Source organism: Saccopteryx leptura, chromosome X (assembly GCF_036850995.1).
Source record: "Saccopteryx leptura isolate mSacLep1 chromosome X, mSacLep1_pri_phased_curated, whole genome shotgun sequence".
Lineage (NCBI taxonomy): Eukaryota > Metazoa > Chordata > Mammalia > Chiroptera > Emballonuridae > Saccopteryx > Saccopteryx leptura.
In genome coordinates this window covers 39,987,471-40,008,017 of record NC_089516.1, presented here as the reverse complement: position 1 = coordinate 40,008,017, position 20,547 = coordinate 39,987,471, and the positions used below count along the sequence as shown (strand labels likewise).

Genomic DNA, 20,547 nt, shown 5'->3' with positions numbered 1-20,547 from the left:
GCTATCCTTAGTGCCTGGGGGCCATACTCAAACAAATTGAGCCACTGGCTGCAGGAGAGGAAGAGGAAGAGGAAGAGAAGGGGAAAGAGGGAGGGAAGAGAAGCAGATGGCTGCTTCTCCTGTGTGCTCTGACTGGGAATTGAACATGGGACATCCATATGCCAGGTCGATGCTCTATCCACTGAGCCACTGGCCACCTCAACTTTCAATAATGGATAAATTGAGCAGACAGAAAATCAGTAAGGAAACAGAAGACATGAACAATATTTTACACCAATGGACCTATGATGCATATACAGAATATTTCATCCAGCAGGAGCAGAATACACACCCTTCTCAAATGGACATGGAACATTTCCCTGGATACATTATGTGATAGGTCACAAATCAAGTCTCAGGTAGTTTAAGAAGACCAAAACACACAAAGTACCTTTCCTGATCACAATGTTATAAAACCAGAAAAATTGGAAAATTCAAATGTGTAAATTAAACAATACACTCTTAAACAATCAATGGGTCTAAGGAAGAAATCAAAAGGGAACTTAAAAGACATCTTGAGACAAATGAAAATGGAAATACGATATACCAAATGTATAGGATGCACCAAAAGCAATTCTAAGAGAAATTTTACAGGAATAAATGCCTACATTAACAAACAAGAAAGACTTCAAATAAACAACCCAACTCTACATATGAAGGAACTAGAAAAAGATCAAAGACCAAAGTTAGAAGTTATAAAACAACAAAGATCAGAGCAGAAATAAATGAAATAGAGACCATAAAAGCAGAAAAGATCAATGAAAGTAAGAGCGGGTTTTTTTTTGGGGGGGAGATAAAATAGGTAAAATTAGCTAGACTAAGAAAAAAAGAATAAAGTCAAATAAAATGAGAAACAACGAGAAGATATTACAACTGATATCAAAGATATACAAAAGTTTCTAAGAGACAACTATAAATAAATTGCTCACAAATTGGGTAACAAAATGCCAGCAAACTAGAACTGGATAAATTCCTAGAAACATATAACCTACCAAGACTAAATCATGAAGAAACAGAAAATTATAAATAAACCAATAACAAGGAGATTGAATCAGTCAACAAAATACACCCAACAAAGAAAAGCACTGGACCAGATAGTTTTCCTAGAGAATTCTACCACACATTTACAGAAGAATTAATACCAAGTCTTTTCAAGTTCTTACCAAAACACTGAAGAGGAGGGAATACTTTCAAGCTCATTTTATGAGGCCAGAAGTACTATGATACCAAAGCTAGAAAGGATACTACAAGAAAAGAAAACTACAAGACAATATCCCTGATGAACACAAGATGTAAAAACAATCATCAAAACTAGCAAACTGAATTAAACAGGAAATTTAAAGGATCACACACCATGATCAAGTAGGATTTGTCCCTGAAATGCAGGGATAATTCAACATAAGCAAATCAATAAACGTGATACACACCACATTTGAATGAGTGACAAAAATCGTGATCATCCCAACAGACATGTAGAAGGCATTTAACAAAATTCAATATGGTTTCATGATAAAAACTAAAAAAGGGGTGTGTGTAAAAATGACACACACCAACATAATTAAAGCCACGTATGACAAGTCTACAACTGATATCATACTCAACAGTGAAAGGTTGAAAGCTTTCCCTCTAAGATTAGGAATAAGACAAAGATACCCACTCTTACCACTCCTATTCAACATAGTATTAGAAGTAGCCAGAGTAATTAGGCAAAAAAAAAAAAAAAAAAAAAAAAAAAGAAAGCATCTACTGTGGAAAGGAATTAAGTACAACTGTCTCTCTGCAAATGATATGATCATGCATATAAAGCCCTAAAGACTCTACCAAAAAACTGTTAGAACTAATAAATTCAGTCAAGTTGCAGGATACAAAATCAATACACAGTCATCAGTCATATATCTATACACTAACAATGAGCTATGTGAAAAAAAAGAAAATAAGCGCATTTATAATGTATCAAACCAGCAAAATACTTTGTCCATATTACCCATGGCTGTCCATACTATGATTATTACAATTCATTGTAATCACTATAAAAATTTATGACATTTTTCAGAGATAGAAAGCAATTCTGAGAAAGAACAAAGCTAAAGGTAGGCATCACACTTCCTGATTTCAAACAGTTACAAAGCCACAGTAATCAAAAGAGCATGGTACAGCGGTACCTTTACAGTACAGGCGTCCCCAAACTACGGCCCCCTGAGGCCATTTATCCGGCCCCACCGCACTTCCAGAAGGGGCACCTCTTTCATTGGTGGTCAGTGAGAGGAGCCCTGTATGTGGCAGCCCTCCACTGATCTGAGGGACAGTGAACTGGCCCACTGTGTAAAAAGTTTGGGGACCCCTGCAGCTTGACACACATTTAATTTATTTCATGGCCAAGCTTGTGACTCAATTTGCTCATGTGTCAAATCAAATTTCCCCATTTAAATTAATGAAAATGCAATTAATCTGTTCCAGCCCCCAAAAACCACACAAATTTTTTGCTTTACATGCTTTTAAATAAGAAAATGTACTTTATAAATAACAAATACATATACATATATATACATAATAAGAGAGAATGTAAAGAAGTGAACCGGTTTATGAAGTGTATTTACTGTCAATGTCAGGCAAAGATGCTGGTGGAGGAGGGAGGAGACATTAGCATAACGGCCCTTCCCAAGCAGGAAGTTAATTAGCAATTTCACAGACAGCTGCCCAGCGCCATTTTTAACAATAAAAGTGAGCAAACTCAGAAAATACAAATTTTACAAATTCCTTTGCCCAACAATCATTTTCTTCCTGACTTTTGGCATTTTTGCCACACTTTCCTTGCTTTCACTTAGAGGCCGTTTCAACAAAAATCTTTTCATGGAAATTAATTTATTCCTCCTTTTGAGAACGTTTGGCAGGCCATCTAGTGGAGGGTGGCAGAAGCTAGTGATTCAAATATCTGCTCATGACTTATAGCAAAAAGGTCCTGTGAGTGACTGCTTGTCTCTCAAATTGCTTGTGATTTAAAGTGCTCGTGTGTCAAGATCAAGGTACACAGACCAATAAACCCTCACATCTACGGTCAACTAATATTTGAAAGGAAGCCAAGCATAATCAATGAGAAAAGCATGATCCCTTTTATATATGGTACTAGAAAAACTATGTGCATAAACAATGAAATTGGCCCTGACTAGTGGTGACGAAATGCATAGAGCATCAAACTGGAATGCTCAGGTCCCAGGTTTGAAACCCTGAGACTGCCCACTTGAGGGCGGGCCACTGGCTCAGCTTGGGTCTCCCCAGCCCTGCGGTCAAGGCATATATGAGAAGCAATCAATGAACAACTAAAAGTGACACAACCATGAGCTGATGCTTCTATCAAAAAGAGATAAGTACCGGCTAAAGTTTAAAGAAAAGGAAAGCGATTATATACTGTTGGTCGGAATGTAAATTGGTATAGCTACATGAAAAACAAAATGAAGGTTCCTAAAAAAAAATTAAAAAGGGAATGAAATCAGAACATCAAAGAAAAAATATGTATTCCTATCTTCACTGCAATATTATTCACATTAGCCAAGATAAGGAGGCAGCCTGGCTGTCTATGTACGAATGGATAAAATGGTATGGTATACACACATTGGAATATTATTTGGCCATAAGAAAGAAGGAAATCCCACCTTTTCTGACAATATGGATGGACCTTTAGGGCATTTTACTAAGTGAAATAAGTCAGATAAAGACATTACTGTATGTTATCACTTATATGTGGAATCTAAAAATGTTGAACTCATAGCAACAGTAGAATGGTGGTCAGCTGTGGCTGGGGTTTGGAAGAAATGAGGATATGTTAGACAAAGGGTACAAACTTTCAGCTATAAGATCTGAAGATCTTATACAATATGGTGAATATAGCTAGCAATACTGTTATTATAGTTCACAAAGTTGCTGAGAATAAATCCTAAATGTTCTCACCACAAAAAGGAAATGGTTAATTATGAGCTGACAAAGGCATTCATTAATCTTATTGTGGTAATCACTTCACAATGTGTAGTATATCATATCATGTTGTACTCCTTATACTTACACGTTATATGCTAGTTATAGCTCAATAAAACTGGAAAACTGAAAATAAAAACTGTTCCTGAAAAAGTCCAGACACTGACAGTGCACTTAATAGGCAAGACTCAAGTCAACTATTTTAAGTATGTTCAAAGTATTAAAGAGAAACATATACAAAGAATTAAAGGAATCCATGAGAATGATGTCTTATCAAATAAAAAATATCAATAAAGAGAGATTATAAAAAGGAAAGCAGCCTGGCCTGTGGTGGCGCAGTGGATAAAGCGTCAACCTGGAATGCTGAGGTCACCAGTTTGAAACCCCAGGCTTGCCCAGTCAAAGCACATATGGGAGTTGATGCTTCCTGTTCCTCCCTTCTCTCTCTCCCTTCTCTAATGTGAATAAGTAAAATCTAAAAATTAAAGCAAATAAAAATTCTAAAGCTGAAAAGCACAATACAGAAATGAAAAGTTTACTAGAGTGGTTTAACAGCAAATATAAGCAAGAAGAATGAAACAATGAACCTATAGAATGTCAGATGGTAATATGTGCTGCAAAGGAAGATAAAGCATAAAGGGTTATAGAGTGTGGAGGGTGTTCCAATTTTAAATTAGGATGGTAGGGAAAACTTCACTGAGCTTGTGGCACTTAAGACTTCCAGGCACTGTCCAGGAATGTATGTGCACCAGGTATCAGGAATAAACTGAACCTGGGGAAAAAATGGGAGGTTAGGTGAAAAGTATGCTCATAACTAAGGTGTCTAATTAGATAAATAGGGACTTAGGGAAGGCAAGTTTGAAATTCAAGTAAAACAGACACAATTTGGGGAGCTAGAGGTCCTTAAAACCATAAAAAATTAGATGAGATCACCTAGGCAGAATGTAGCTGGATCAGAGAGCCTGGGGTGGTGCCCTGAGTCACTGAGCAGAGGATGAAGCACCAAATAGATATAGAAGGGCAATCACGGAAACTCAGGAGGACCAGGAGGGTGGATTAGAAGCTAAGATTATTGTCCACTTTTTAAAAAATGGTATTTTCAAGAATATTTAATACTATGGGGAAAAATATCGTATGTTGATGAGGAGGAAGAGGCATATGAAACGTTAACAGTTATGTTCTTCTACATAGTGGCTGAGGATTAATGTTATTTTCTTCACAATTTTCTGTATTTTCTTAATTTTCTAAACTGAGTATGCATAACTTTTATAAAAATATGAACTGTAGTATATTAAAAGATAAATACTGAAAAAAGGAAGATTCAATGAACTTAAAGATAAATCAATTGAGATTACCTAGTCTGAAAAGTAGAAAGAAAAATAAAACAGTAAATAAAGCCTAACATATCTCTGGGATTCCACCAGTGTACCAACATATGCGTAATGAACAGTAGTAGGAGAGGGAAAAAGGGGAAGAGAGATTATTTAAGGAAATAATGACCAAAAATGTCTCAAATTTGATAAAAAACACAAATCTACAAATTTAAGCTCTATGAACTCTAATAGGATAAATCTACAGAGACCCATAGAAATGTACCATATAATAAAACTGTCAAAGGTCTAGACAAAAAGAGATCTTGAAAGTGGCAAAAGAAAAATGACTTGTGTACAAGGGTTCCTTCATAAGATTAACAGCTAGTTTCTCATCAGAAACCATGGAGGGAAGATATATTCAAAGTGCTAAAAGAAAAGAACTGCCAATCAAGAATTCTGTATCTGACACAACAACTCTTCAAAAATGTAGGAGAAATCAAGACATTCCCAGATATAGGCTGAGGGAGCTTGCTGCTAGTAGACCTGCCAGAAGAAATGTTAAAGGGAGACTTTCAGGCTGAAAAGATAGGGCATGAAACACTAGTAACATGACTGCATATGAAGAACACTAGTAACTATGTACATAGATAAAAATATAAGTCAGCATTAATGCACTTTTTGGTGTGTATTCCTTTTTTTCTGTATTTAAAATAAATATATAAAGTACTAATGATACATCTATGTTTACAAGCACACAATGTATACAGATGCAATTTGTGAAAACAACATAAAGTGGAAGAGGATATAGCTATACAGAGCCAAGTTTTGGTCTACTATTATAACTAAGTTGGTTTTAACTGAACTAACTTCATTAATTGAGATGTTAGTCATAATCCACAGGGCAAACATTAATAACTAGAGAAAGGAGAAATAAAAAATAGAAGACCTGAACATTAAATCAACTATACCTAACAGATATATACACACACACACACATACATATATAAAACGATCTATTCTACAACAGCAGAATACACACTCTTTTAAAGTACATATAAAACATTTTCCCAGACAGACCATATGCTAGGCCACAAAATCAAAGAAATTTATAAAGAATAAAATCATACAATGTATCTCCTTTAACGGTAATGGAAAGAAACTAGAAATCTCATCACAGAAGAAAATCTGGGTAACAACTAATGGGTAAAAAAAATAAATCACAACAGAATTAAAAAAATTCTGATTAAAGAAAATGAGAAGACAATATACAAAAACTCATGGGATACAAAGAGAGCAGTGCTTGGAGGGAAATTTATAGCTATAATTGCCTATATTTAAGAAAGAAAGACTTCAAATCAGTAGTAACCTAACCTTCCATCTTAAGAAATTAGAAAAATAAGAGCAAACTAAACTCAAACAGAAAGAAGCAAATAGTAAAAATTAGAGGAGAGATACATGAAACAGAAAATAGGAGGAGGGCAGGGCAGCATCGGACTGGACGCAGAGGACCCAGGTTTGAAACCCCAAGGTTGCCGGCTTGAGCACAGGCTCATCTGGCTTGAGTGCAGGGTTGCAGGCTTGGCTAGAGCTCCCACCAGTCAAGGCACATATGAGAAGCAATCGATGAACAATTCAAGCACCGCAACCATGAGCTGATGCTTCTAATCTTCCCCTCCAACAAAAAAGTTTAACTAGACTGACCAAGAACATGTTCACGCTTTCTCTTGCTCTTTCTTTTTAAATGTACATTCAGATAGGGGGAACCAGTGAAAAGGCAAAGATCTGACAGCTGACTATTAAGTTTCTCTTCAATGACACTCAGAAGAAGTTATTTGATTTCTTTGATTTTTACCTCAAAAATGAGCCTATGTACAAAATTGAGATGATGCCTGTAGCATCTTTCTGAAGATTAAATGAGACAAGAATGTATCAAATATAAAATCCTACATTCATTAAGAACATAATAAAAATAATCTGTTACTAAATATGGCCAAGTATCAATGAATTATTCACTATGGCAATATGAGAAATATTACATAAACTGAGATAATGAATAATGGCATAATGTGACAGTATTTAAAATATTCACATGCAGAAGGATATAATATTAATTTCTTCTTTGATGGTATTAGCTTCATTTCTGAAAAGTCCTTGCTCACCTCAAACAACATAAAAATATGTAGTTATACTTTCTTTCAATGCTTTAACTTCCTGCTTTTAACATTCAACTCTCTATACATCTTAATTTTACTCTGATGAGGTAAGATCTACCTTAATTAACCTGCAAATAGCTAGCCAGTTGTTAAAATATCATTTATTCAATAATTTTTCTTTTACTACTAATTTGAAATGCCATCTGTACTATAAATTTGACTTTTATGTGTTGTGTCTGTTTCTGGAAACTTTCAACTGGTCAATTTCACTGCTATTGTCACACTATTTTAACTGATACAGCTTCATAAAAAAATGAATGAAATAGGAAAATTTAATAGGAAAAGTACTTCCTCATTACATTTTCAGCATTGTCTTGGCTATTCCCATGACTTCAGTGAAGAAACATGGAATTTGATGAAAACCATGAGGATAAAGTAATATCCACATAATAGAAAAGGTAATTAAAGCTGGATAATTTAAAAGGTAATTAAATCCAAGGACCTGAATTTGCAAGGTAGAATAAGCTTAAGACACACATCTTCACAACTTCCATTTCTTCTGTTGTCAAAATTGTTTTAGAATACTCTACTACTATTACTGTCACCACAAAATCTTTTTCTAATTTTTGTGATATAAAAATCAAGCACCTATAATTAGAAAGTTGTGAGACCTGTCCAGTTGGCTTAGCAGTAGAGCATTGGCCTGGTGTGTAGAAATCCTTGGTTTGATTCCTGGTCAGGGCACACAGAAGTGACCATCTGCTTCTCCACCCTTGCCCCTCCTCTTTTTCCTCTCCTCCCGCAGCCATGGCTTGAATGGTTTAAGTATGTTGGCCTGGGTGCTGTGGATAGCTCTATGGCCTCACCTCAGGCACTGAAATAGCTCAGTTGGCGATCAATGGAGCAGCAGCCCCAGATGGGCAGAGCATCACCTTGTAGGGGGCCTGCCGGGCGGATCCTGTTCAGTACGCATGCGAAAGTCTGTCTGTGCCTCCCTGCCTCTCATTTGAAAAAGCTGGGACCCTTAAAAGAACATGTTCAAGCCAAACTTGATTCATAAAAAATCTGTGATAGCTTGACCAGGTGGTTGCACAGTGGACAGAGCATCAGACTGGGATGCAGAGGATCCATGTTTGAAACCCCAAGGTCGCCGGCTTGAGCGAGGGCTCCTCTGGCTTGAGCATGGGATCATAAACATGACCACATGTCGCTGGCTTGAGCCCAAAGGTTGCTGGCTTGAGGCCGAGGTTGCTGGCTGAGCAAAGGGTCACTTTTCTGCTGCAGCCTCCGGGTTAAAGCACATATGAGAAAGCAATCAATGAACAACTAAGGAGACTAAGGAGCCACAAAAAAGAATTGATGCTTCTCATCTCTCTCCCTTCCTGTCCGTCTGTCTCTGTCTGTCCCTCTCTGTCACACACACACAAAAAAGTCTGTGAATGTCGTGACATTTATGAGATATTACCATTATGTTATATGGAAATAAATATTTCTTACAAAATTATGTAAAGTTATTAATATGGAATAACACTGATGTTAGTAAATAAGATATAAAAATATATATACCACATGCATTCAACTATGTAAAGAAATGCATAAAATAAATACTAAAGAAGTGTACTAAAATGTTAAGAGTACACACATAATTATGATAAATTTTCTTCTGTACATTTTGCTTTGTAGCCAAGATAAAGCTATGGAATGTTTAAGATTCTAGGGTACTTATTAGAACCACTCAAAATTTCTAGTTGTCTTTTTTACTACACACATAATCTGCTTTATTAATGACTGTATGAACTTTTTAAAGAAGAGAACATGTTTTATACTATGTTCAGTACAGGGTTCGTCATATACTTCTTGAATGTTATCAACTGGGAGACTTGAGTGTGGATTCAGGAGCTAGGTCTCAGGATGACACCAGATTGTGAATAAAAACCATACTCAAGCAACTCCAAATAGTTAAGACAGAAACAGTAGATATTACATTTTATATTTTAGAAGGTACAAAAAGCCCACTGCCTTTCACCCAAAATAATGTAACTTCTGAGTCTTACTGTCCTCACCTATACCCAAATAATGTTACCATAGATCCTGGTAATTGAGAGACACCTAATAAATATAACTATTACATTAACTGTGCCAGAAAGGCATATTTGACACGACCGTATTAGATGGGATTTGCTAAAAAAAATGAGTAAGTATTCAGACATCAGGAAAAGAACCTGATGTTCTTTGAGATGGAACTATATAAGAATGTTAAAATTCTCTAACTTTATCCAATAGGATAGACTAGACAAGTGGTTCTCAAAGTGTGGTTCTTAGACCAGCAGCCTTACTATCACCTGAAAACTTGTTAGCAATGTGCATTCTCAGGCCTACTGAACCAAAAACTGGTGGTAAAGGAGCGTGAGCAGGGAAGGCCGATCAATCCATGCTTTAATCAAGTGATTCTGGTGCATGCTCAAGTTTTGAGAACCTGTATACTAGTAGACCTTAGCAAAACCAAACTAGCTTTTAACTGATTCAACATGTCTTCCTGGAGAACTTCCCCTACATTTGCAATTCACTAATCACTATTCAAATTCACTGTCAGTGCAGTCACAGTCAAGGTTAATTACCGGTAACTGAGTCATTAAAAAACTACCTTGAGAAAAGATACAACATGCAAAGTCATTTTTCATAAAGACCAAAATATGCTATTTAACACTTTCTAAAAGCCATAAAATAATTTTTCTGAACCATTTTTGAAAACACTATGTACACAAATGCAATAAAGAAAAAAAATTGAGGGAAAACACACTTGTAACAAGATGACAAAGGACTAATAGCTCCAGTAGTTTTTATAGTTCAAAAACACTAAACCAATAAAAATAATGGGCAAAAGGTATGAACTGATCATTTACAAGAGTAAACTTTAACTGCCAAAAATAAAACATGCTCAAATTCACTGCTCATCAACTAAGTGCCAACTAAAGTAAGACGAAGATTTCTGGGACTCAATCACAGAATCAAAAGCATTAGTAAGTAAGGGCATATATACAAGACCGTTTAATGGAGCACCTACTGTCCATCACAGGAAAAAAATAAATATGCATTAGTCGGGAAATAGTTGAATTATGGAACATCCAAACTGTGGAATATTATGTAGCCATTAATAGAAAATGACTTAGAGCTATACAAAGCTACTTAAGTTACTTTTTAATACAAAGTATTAAATAAGAAAATCAAGATGTAAAAGTACCCTGCCTTTGCAATTTAATGACAAAAATGGCCTAAACATGTCACTATAATATAAAGATAAAAATACATACAAAAGAATACATTTCAGGTTGTGGTGAGGGCCCAAGAAAAAAAATTCTGCACTGAAAAAAATCATGTGACAATAAGTACGTACTTAAATAAAATAACATATATATACAGCTTTAAAAGAAAGTATACAAGAAAATATCATGTAGTTTATGTGCTCTTAACCATCTTCAATGATAGCTCCCCTTTATTAAGTACTTTTGACATGATCAGCATTAAATCTATGAGTTTTATTTATGACCACATTTAGTTTAATCTTAAAAAGATGATATAGATATCAAAAACCCCCAATTTACAGATATATAAGCTGAGACTAATTTAATCTGTTGACAGAACTAGGACTGATTCTGAAACCCAGGTTCTTAATTACATACAAGTGAATGTCTGTGTTTGTTGAACAGGGCAGAGACAACAAAAGAAATTCAGATTCAGGAAGCTATCTAAATAGTCAAAGAAACATGAACCAAAATGTCTACAATGACCACTGCTATTAAGAAACAAAGTTTACACATCAAAAGGAAGATGCAAAGCAAAGCAGCCCACACCAAGTTATATTTTTATAGAAAATTTCCATTTTAGAGAAAAACATAGTTTTAAAATTTTAATGGGAGCTATTAGTAATAGCAGCTACTATTACTAAACACCTAGCATATTATCTCTAACTCTCAAAATCCTGTAAGATTCTTTTACTTGTAATAGCAAGCATCAAGCACAAAATAATCAGCAAAATCAGCAACATACCGCACCCAACAAGATTGCAAATTGTCCATAACTAAAAACCTACCTTTAACCTACAGTGTTAGCCCAAATCAAAACAAAAAGAAGTAAATCTATCAAAGTTAAAAGATCAAAATAAGAAGGAACACAACAGCAATGATTTAAGCAATCCTTCCTGGTGATAGAAAGATCCAAGGAAAGAAAAGAAGAAGATAATCCTGAACTACCAAAACAAAAGCAAAGGAAAAACCCTATACTATACTTCATGTAAAAGTAGTCTGCATCTTAACTTTTACTTTCTAAAGGGCCGGAATATTTAATTTAGTATGAAAAATCAGTGTGTGAAAATCAGAGTAAAAGGTGGGGTGTTATAATTTGACAAGATATTAATTCTGATAGGCGTTGTTGTGGTTCTATGTGTAGTACCAAACTAACTCTACAGTGCTCTTCTCCTATTCCTAAACATAAAACTTGTTCTAAAATCTCAAAACCATTTGATAATGGTATAGCCATTGGAAAGGGTATGGTTTGTATAAAGCAAATAGATCAGGTTTCAAACCCCAGTTCCACTACTTTCGAATTGTGGGAATTACGAGCAAATCACATCGCTTTGCTTAACCTCATATTCTTCATCTGTAAAGTGGGTGTAAGAATCCCTACCCTCAGAGTACTATGCTAAGTGAAATAACAAAAATAAATGAACAAACATAATAGAAACAGACTCACAGATGCAAAGAAGAGACCAATGGTTGCCAGAGGGGATGGGGAACAGGGGGCAGAGTGAAAAAGGTGAAGGCATTAAGAAGTACAAAATAGTCATGGGGATATATAAAAAGTACAGTTTAGGGAATATGGTCAATAATATTGTAATAACTATATATGTTGTGAGGTGGGTGCAAGACTTACCGTGGAATCACTTATAAATGTCTAACCACTACGTTGTACACCTTAAACTGAAATATTGAATGTCAACTGTAATATAAAAAATAAAAAAATAAAAAGAACTCCCAATATATTTTAAAAAATTATATATAAAAGAACTCCTACCGCCTGACCAGGCTGTGGCACAGTGGATAGTGCAATGCCTGGGAGGCTGAAGACCCAGGTTCGAACAACCGAGGTTGCCAGCTTGAGTGTGGGGTTGCCAGCTTGAGCACGGGGTTGCTGGTTTGAGCAAGGGGTCACTGGCTTGGCTGGAGCCCCCCAGTCAAGGCACATATGAGAAAGCAATCAATGAACAACTAAGGTGCCACAACTATGAGTAGATGCTTCTCATCTCTCTCCCTTCCTGTCTGTCCCTCCCTATCGTTAAAAAAAAAGAATTCCTACCATCAGATATTAAGTGGATTACATGTAATATTAAGTCAGTAGCAACTAAACTACAGTACATACAAACAATATTCATTAAAAATACATCTGCAGAGTCATTAACAATTCTAATTTAATTATATAAGTAATATATACTATAGCTATAAAATATTTAAAGTAGAGAACAAAAAAGTGAAATCACCCATCTTCTTTTCCCCAAAATTAATTCCCTTTGTCTACGTTCACAATTAGATATGTACCTTACATGATTTTATTAATGCAGTTTTACTTTTGGACTTTTGAAAAACCATAAATGGGGATCTTCAACTAGCTTTTTTTGCTAAGAGATCTTTTCACTGATCTTTCAGTGTCATATATAGGTTGGATAATGGCAGGTTAAATATAATGTTTTAAGTTTTTTCCCCAAACAATGGTACAATAAGAATATTCACACATACATTTTTCTACACATTTAAATTTGCTTGTAACATAATTTCAAATGAAGTGATGCCAAATGACCCTACAAAAGTACATTCATACACCAACAGTCTATAAGGACTTGTTTACCCATAACCTAGCAAATCTATCTCACTTTAATGTATATTTCCCCTGAGTATTTCTAGTGTAATCTTTTCATGTTTTAGCAGTCAAATTTAAAGACATATTTTTTTATTCCTCTGTGAATTGTCTGTTTATATGATTTTGCATATTTTTCTATTGGATTAGTTACATTTTTGTTCATTTGTAGAATTTGTTTACATAATTCCTTTGTTGTAAATACTTTTTCCAGTTTAAGAAGTCATCTGTCGGCCCTGGCCGGTTGGCTCAGTGGTAGAGCATCAGCCTGGCATGCAGGAGTCCCAGGTTTGATTCCCGGCCAGGGCACACAGGAGAAGTGCCCATTTGCTTCTCCACCCCTCGCCCTCTCCTTCCTCTCTGTCTCTCTCTTCCCCTCCCGCAGCCAAGGCTCCATTGGAGCAGCATTTGCCCGGGCGCTGAGGATGGCTCTGTGGCCTCTGCCTCAGGCGCTAGAATGGCTCTGATTGCAGCAGAGCGACGCCCCAAGATGGGCAGAGCATTGTCCCCTGGTGGGCCTGCCGGGTGGATCCTGGTCGGGCGCATGCGGGAGTCTGTCTGACTGCCTCCCCATTTCCAACTTCAGAGAAATACAAAAAAAAAAAAAAAGAAGTCATCTGTCTCTTATTTTAATTATGTTATACAGAAGTTTTAATATTTTTACATAATAAAAAAACTGTCAATTTTAAAAATGGTCTCTAAGTTTCTTCACTTTCTTAGGAAACACTTCATCATAAAAGATGTTAAAAGTTGTCTGTAGCCCTGTCTGGATGGGTTGGCTCAGCAGTAGAGAGTCAACTCGGCCTGTGGAAGTCCTGGGTTTGATTCCCAGTCAGGGTTCACAGGAGAGGTGATCATCTGCTTCTCCCCAACCCTTCATATCACTTCTCTCTCTCTCTCTCTCTCTCTCTCTCTCTCTCTCTCTCTCTCTCCCCCTCCTCCCCCTCCTGCAGCCATGGCTCAATTGATTTGAGTGCATCAGCCCAAGGCACTGAGGATGGCTCCTATGAACCTCTGCCTCAGGTACTAAAGAATAGCTGGGTTTGCAGCGGCCCTACATGGGTATCGACCCCAGACCAGGTTGCTGGGTGGATCCCATTCTGGCGCATGCAGGATATCTCCCCTACTCTCACTTTAAAAAAAGAAGTTGCCTGTATATACCTCTAAATATGTTTCTAAGATTTACATGAATAGTGTGAAGAAATGATCTATACATATTTCCCCTTCAAAAGCCAATTATCCCACTGTTTTGATCCTAAGGCAGAGAGGCGATCATCTGCTTCTCCCCAACCCCTCATATCCTTTCTCTCTCTGTCTCTCTCTCTCTTCCCCTCCTGTAGCCATGGCTCAATTGATTTGAGTGCATCAGCCCAAGGCACTGAGGAAGACAAAGCTTACTATTTCATTCTGCAAACATTTGTCTATTCTTTTTTTTTAATCTTATTTTTATTAATTTTAATGCAGTGACATTGATAAATCAGGGTACATATGTTCCGAGAAAACATCTCCAGATTATTTTGACCTGTGATTATGCTGCATACCCCTCACTCAAAGTCAAATCGTCCTCCGTCACCTTCTATCTGGTTTTCTTTGTGCCCCTACCCTCCCCCCACTCCCTCCCTCTCCTTCCTCGCCCCTTCCCCACCCCTCCACCCCACAACTTGTTACCATCACATTCTTGTCCATGTCTCTAAGTCTCATTTTTATGTCCCATCTATGCATTGGTTCATATGCCAATTAAAAAACTTAAAATTATTATGGCTTTATATTTTATCTGGTACAGCAAATGACCCTGATTCTTAATCAGTGTTTTCTTATTTTTGTTCATTTCTGCTTTCCCGTTTATGCTATTAACAGGCCTCCATTTAACCAATCCGAGAGATTAAACTGCATTCTCCACGCCTCTTTTAAAACATACTGACTGATGCAGCCTGCCTGCAGACACTCTTGCTCCCACCAGTTTTCTGTATGTGTACCAAGTCAGGTCTGTTTGTCTCCAAAACTCATTTATGTCAATTGTATGCATTTTAATTATATAATTTAAAATACTATATAAGGCAATGATTTAAACTGAAAAATTATTTTTTAAAAATTAAGGTGAGGCCCTGGCCAGTTGGCTCAGTGGTAGAGCGTCAGCCTGGCGTGCCGGAGTCCGGGATTCGAGTCCAGGCCAGGACACAAAGGAGAAGCGCCCATCTGCTTCTCCACCCCTCCCCCTTTCCTTCCTCTCTGTCTCTCTCTTCCCCTCCGGCAGACAAGGCTCCATTGGAGCAAAGTTGGCCCGGGCGCTGAGGATGGCTCTGTGGCCTCTGCCTCAGGTGCTAGAATGGCTCTGGTCGCAGTGGAGCGACGCCCCAGATGGGCAGAGCATCGCCCCCTGGTGGACATGCCAGGTGGATCCCGGTCAGGCGCATGGGGAGTCTGACTGCCTCCCCGTTTCCAACTTCAGAAAAATACAAAAAAAAAAAAATTAAGGTGAATATTTTACAAAGACTAAAAGGCAAGATACTAAAGTAAAAATACTGCCAAATTAGGGAAAAGAGACTCAAGGGTAAATTTTAAAAAATTAATAATTCTGTATTCAGGTTCCTTCACAAACTAAAGTCTCTACATTGTTTCTCCACTTTAAAGAAATCAGATTATAGTTGTAACTTATGTAAATAAGATAATAGACTGTTTCTCACTGAAAGTAAAGTTCTCGGTTTTACACTAGAAAGACAGGTAAAGGAAGTGACACTTGTGTTTTAGGGTTTTTTTTAATGGTATGTATTAATCACTTTTAAAGAAAAGTCCCTGCTTAGCCCTGGCCAGGTAGATCAGTTGGTTAAATACATCACCATTCTGATATGCCAAGATTGTGGGTTCAATCCCTGGTCAGAGCACATATAAGAGTCAACCAAAGAATATATAAATAAGTGGAACAACAGACTGATGATTCTCTTCCCCCTTCCTCTTTCTAAAAAAACTTTAAAAAAATTAAAAATATGAAAAGTTCCTGTTGTAAGATTATAAAAATAAATAACCTACCAACTATTGTCCCTAATTTCATCCAAGAGAGCCCCTACTAAACTATTGAGTGTTCCTATGCAAGAAATGATACCCGTTGCTGTTAACAAATTTAGATCTTTTAAATCTGTAAGTAAAGGTTTAGTTTCATTATATCATTTCTTAAATATTGCTGGTTAGATTTATTTTCTTTAAATTATTTATAGAAACCCATCAGACCCATTATTGTTACTCACATATCTTTCTCTTTACCAAAGGCAACAACACTCTTCACTGATATCTAGCCTTTAATTTTTATTTTCTCAAAACTGTATTTTGCTTTGTGCGCACATTTTTTAAGTTTCAGAAATGGTACTGAGCAATAAAGATTTTTTTTAACATTGCCCCTCCCACTCAGCACTTTAAAAAAGCTATTAATGTTGCTATGTGTATTATCTGGTTTGCTGCTTCTAACTGCTACATATTGTAGAGTATGCATGCACCACATTTTACTTTCCAATCTACTAATAATGGACACCAAGACTGCCTCCAACTTCTCCCTACCAGAAAGATGGAATATCCTCACAGATGTCATCTTATGGGATAATGTGAGATCATCTCTGGAATATATACATAGGAGTACCAGCCCACACTCCTATCAGCGATACATAAGGGTTCTGATAGCCTCAGAGGCCTGCTAGCATTTACCATTATACAGATTTCTAGTTTCTGGTAATCTGATATAGCTTGGCTGTATCTTGTTTAACTATATTTGTATTTCTCTAATTACTAATGAGTTTGAGCATCTTTTTGCCTGAAGAGTTCTCTGGTCTCTGAACTGTCTATCCACAGTCTTTGTTTGTTTATCTCTGTTGATTTGGAGGTACTCCTTGTATATTCTGCATTGACAATCCCTTGTCAGTTTTAAAGCATTACTAAAGACCTTTCAATCAATCACCAATCTGTTAACTTTTGTCTTTGGCAGTACTGCTTAATTTCCCTTTTCTTAGTCATACATACATTGCACAGACCAGCTGCTGTTTCACCAATTGTTTGAATGTTACAGGTTCATGACAAAATGAGTTTGCATCAGAAATGTTATTCAACCACATCTGTAAGTACATTGTTCAACTGATATTAGTCTTCATGAGGAAAGCAGTATATTGATTTACATTCGAACGTAACTACCTTAAGAGTAGCATTGAGCAATGACATCTTTTCTTGAAAAGGAAGTCTTAATTTTGAATTGGGGGGGAATACAGTTAAATGGGCTCTAATTGTTCTACTCAATTGGACCAGTAAAGTTAACTTAGAGCCTCCTATCCATTTTGATACTTCAAGAAACACCTGTGAAAAGGTACTACATAGTCTATTTTTTGTGCCCTTCCAACTCTTCACCCATGACTCACCTCTGCCAAATGTTGCAGCCGTGTTAGCAGTGGGGTTCTCTTGTCAGATCCAAGGCGTGTAATGTAATTTGATCTTTTGCTAAACACATACAGAAGGTTAAGGACTGCCAGCACCACTTGCATATCAGAGGAAGCCAATAAAGTTGTCAAATGCTATAGGGGACAAAAAAGGGCAAGTTCATGGTATCAATCACAGTAGGCCTTGAAAATGTAAATTGCCAATAAAGATTTGTCAACATTTACAAAGCTATCAGTAAGTTTAAAAATTCCAAAACCATTTATACATATTTGAGTACTTACAAAATGCATCCTTGCCCCCAAGAAACTTACAATTTTGAGGCAAGTCAGAAAGTCCAAAAAAGCAAAAAACTGAATAAACATTTCCAAATTGCACATGTGTCCCCACAGGAAAAATGGGTTACAAAAGAAACAAGTGTGGTATTTTAATACAAAGTGGAACTCAAGAACACTGACTCTAACTATATTAAAAGTATTGTAAATGATACTTTTATGCTCCTTTTGTATCCTTTATGACAAATAAAATTAGAATTAATTAAAACACAGGGTCCTGGCCTGACCAGGCAGTGGTGCAGTGGATAGAGCGTAGGACTAAGATAGCGTAGGACTAAGATGCAGAAGACCCAGGTTCGAGACCCCGAGGTTGCCAGCTTGAGCGTGGGCTCATCTGGTTTGAGCAAAAATTCACCAGCTTGGACCCAAGGTCTCTGGCTCAAGCAAGGGGTTACGTGAAGGGCTGAAGGCCCACGGTCAAGGCACATATGAGAAAGCAATCAATGAACAACTAAGGTGTCGTAATGCACAACGAAATCTAATGATTGATGCTTCTCATCTCTCTGTTCCTGTCTGTCTGTCCCTGTCTATCCCTCTCTCTGACTCTCTCTCTCTGTAAAAAAATAAAATAAAAATTAAAAAACAAAAACAAAAAAACACAAGGTCCTTCACATAGAAACTAAAGATTCCAATACCTGGTGGCATGGCTGTTATGGTAAAATGTATATTATATAACAGTAACCCAAGAGTGTCTATTTTCATTTTTCAATACAATAAAAACTCACCAATATACTGAAGCATTTGGATAGAATTAAAATCAGTATGTAATCCAACTGGAAATGAACCCAGGTATTTCCAGTTGCTGATTATCCCAAAAGCCATGGACTTCCTTCTGCAGCTAATCTTATTTCATCTTCAACATATTGCTAATCTATTCCCTACTTAAAACTCGAGGTGTTAGTTCAGTTGTTCCACTTCTTTTCCTAAGCTATTTTCTTTATATTTTTTTTCCTGATTCTGTTTCTTTACTGAAAACTTAGGAAAGCTAACACACAACAAAAGAGCACTTAACCGATAGAGAAAAGTCTAAAGTTAGGCTAAAGGAAAAGAGTTTCTTCCTATAGAGATTTTTTGACCAATTCAAAATGTCACTAATTCCTGTGCCCATTTTACTTTTTAAGAATACAAAGCATCATCAGCCTGGTGTGTGGAAGTCCCAGGTTTGATTCCTGGTTAGGGCATACAGGAGAAGCAACCATTTGCTTCTACACCCCCTCCCCAACTCTCTCTCTTTCCTTCCCTTCTGCAGCCATGGCTCAAATGGTTTGAGCAAAGTTGGCCCCAGGCACTGAGGATGGCTCCATGGCCTTGCCTCAGGTGCTAAAAATGGCTTGATTGCTAAGTAACGGAGCAGCAGCCCAGACAGGCAGATCATCACCTGGTATAGAGCTTGCTGGGTGGATTCCGGTTAGGGCACATGCTGAAGTCTATGTCTGCCTCCCTGCCTCTCACTTAATAATAAAATAAGATAATACAAAGCATGTTATTAATATACATTTTGGGGAAAGAGAAGAGATTGAATAGCAGCATACAAACTTAGGAAAGCAATAAGTACAGCCTGATCAGGAGGTGGCACATTGTCTAGAGCGTGGGTTGACCTAGGACACTGAGGACCCAGGTTCGAAACCCCGAGGTTGCTAGCTTGAGCACGGACTCATCTGGCTTGAGAACAGGGTCACTGGCTTGAGCAAGAGGTTGCTCAGCTGGAGCCCCCTGCTGCCCCCCTAGGACAAGGCACATATGAGAAAAAAATCAATGAACAACTAAAGTGCTATCATTATGATTTGATGCTTCTCATCTCTCTCCCTTCCTGTCTATTCCTCTCTCTCTGTTTCTTGCTTAAAAAAAAAAAAGTAACTTGAGGCTGCTCTAATAACCTGGGACAAAGATCAATTCCTGGTAACTCCCAAGAACACTTAAATACATGTATTGCATTCTCATTAACTTCTTCAGTCTTAAAAGGCAGGGTGAAGGCGATACTAAAGAATTTTGCCATCAATCCTGTAAAGGGTGTCTATATCCAAGAAACATCCTACCATTGTCTTTGACATGGAAAATCCCAAAGTTCCATAATGAAAAGGAAAGTAATCCTCAGAGAGAAATAGCAGTTTTCTTATTTCTGGACATGACCAATTATAGTTAAGAACAGATCACAGAGACTTGAACTTCTCCTACCTCTATGGAACTGTACAGATGCCGGGAAAAGCTATACTCAATGAGCAAGGCTGTGAAGTTCAACACAGCCAACAGAAGCATTTTCAGTTGTTCTCTTTCAGGCCGATCACACACGAGCATCCATGACATATTTTCCACTGTCTGTCCAGCATCTGCCAGAATTCCATCAAAGCGGTCCAAGAGATCCACCCAATGATATAACTCACACTGGAAATAGAAAGAGGAAGATAAGAATAAGGTGTTTGT

General features: G+C 37.1%; 1 protein-coding gene across 13 annotated transcripts in view; it reads right to left on the bottom strand.

Moving 5' to 3' along the window:
* HUWE1 (HECT, UBA and WWE domain containing E3 ubiquitin protein ligase 1) overlaps nucleotides 1–20,547 on the bottom strand; it is a 179,977-nt gene that overhangs the window by 118,097 nt on the left and 41,333 nt on the right. For all 13 annotated transcript variants that reach the window (XM_066357549.1, XM_066357554.1, XM_066357547.1 and 10 more), the window contains 2 exons: nucleotides 20,302–20,508; nucleotides 17,776–17,928 (listed from right to left, as the gene is read on the bottom strand). In XM_066357549.1, coding sequence (XP_066213646.1) covers nucleotides 17,776–17,928; nucleotides 20,302–20,508 — 360 coding nt within the window. The remainder of the gene's footprint in view (nucleotides 1–17,775; nucleotides 17,929–20,301; nucleotides 20,509–20,547) is intronic.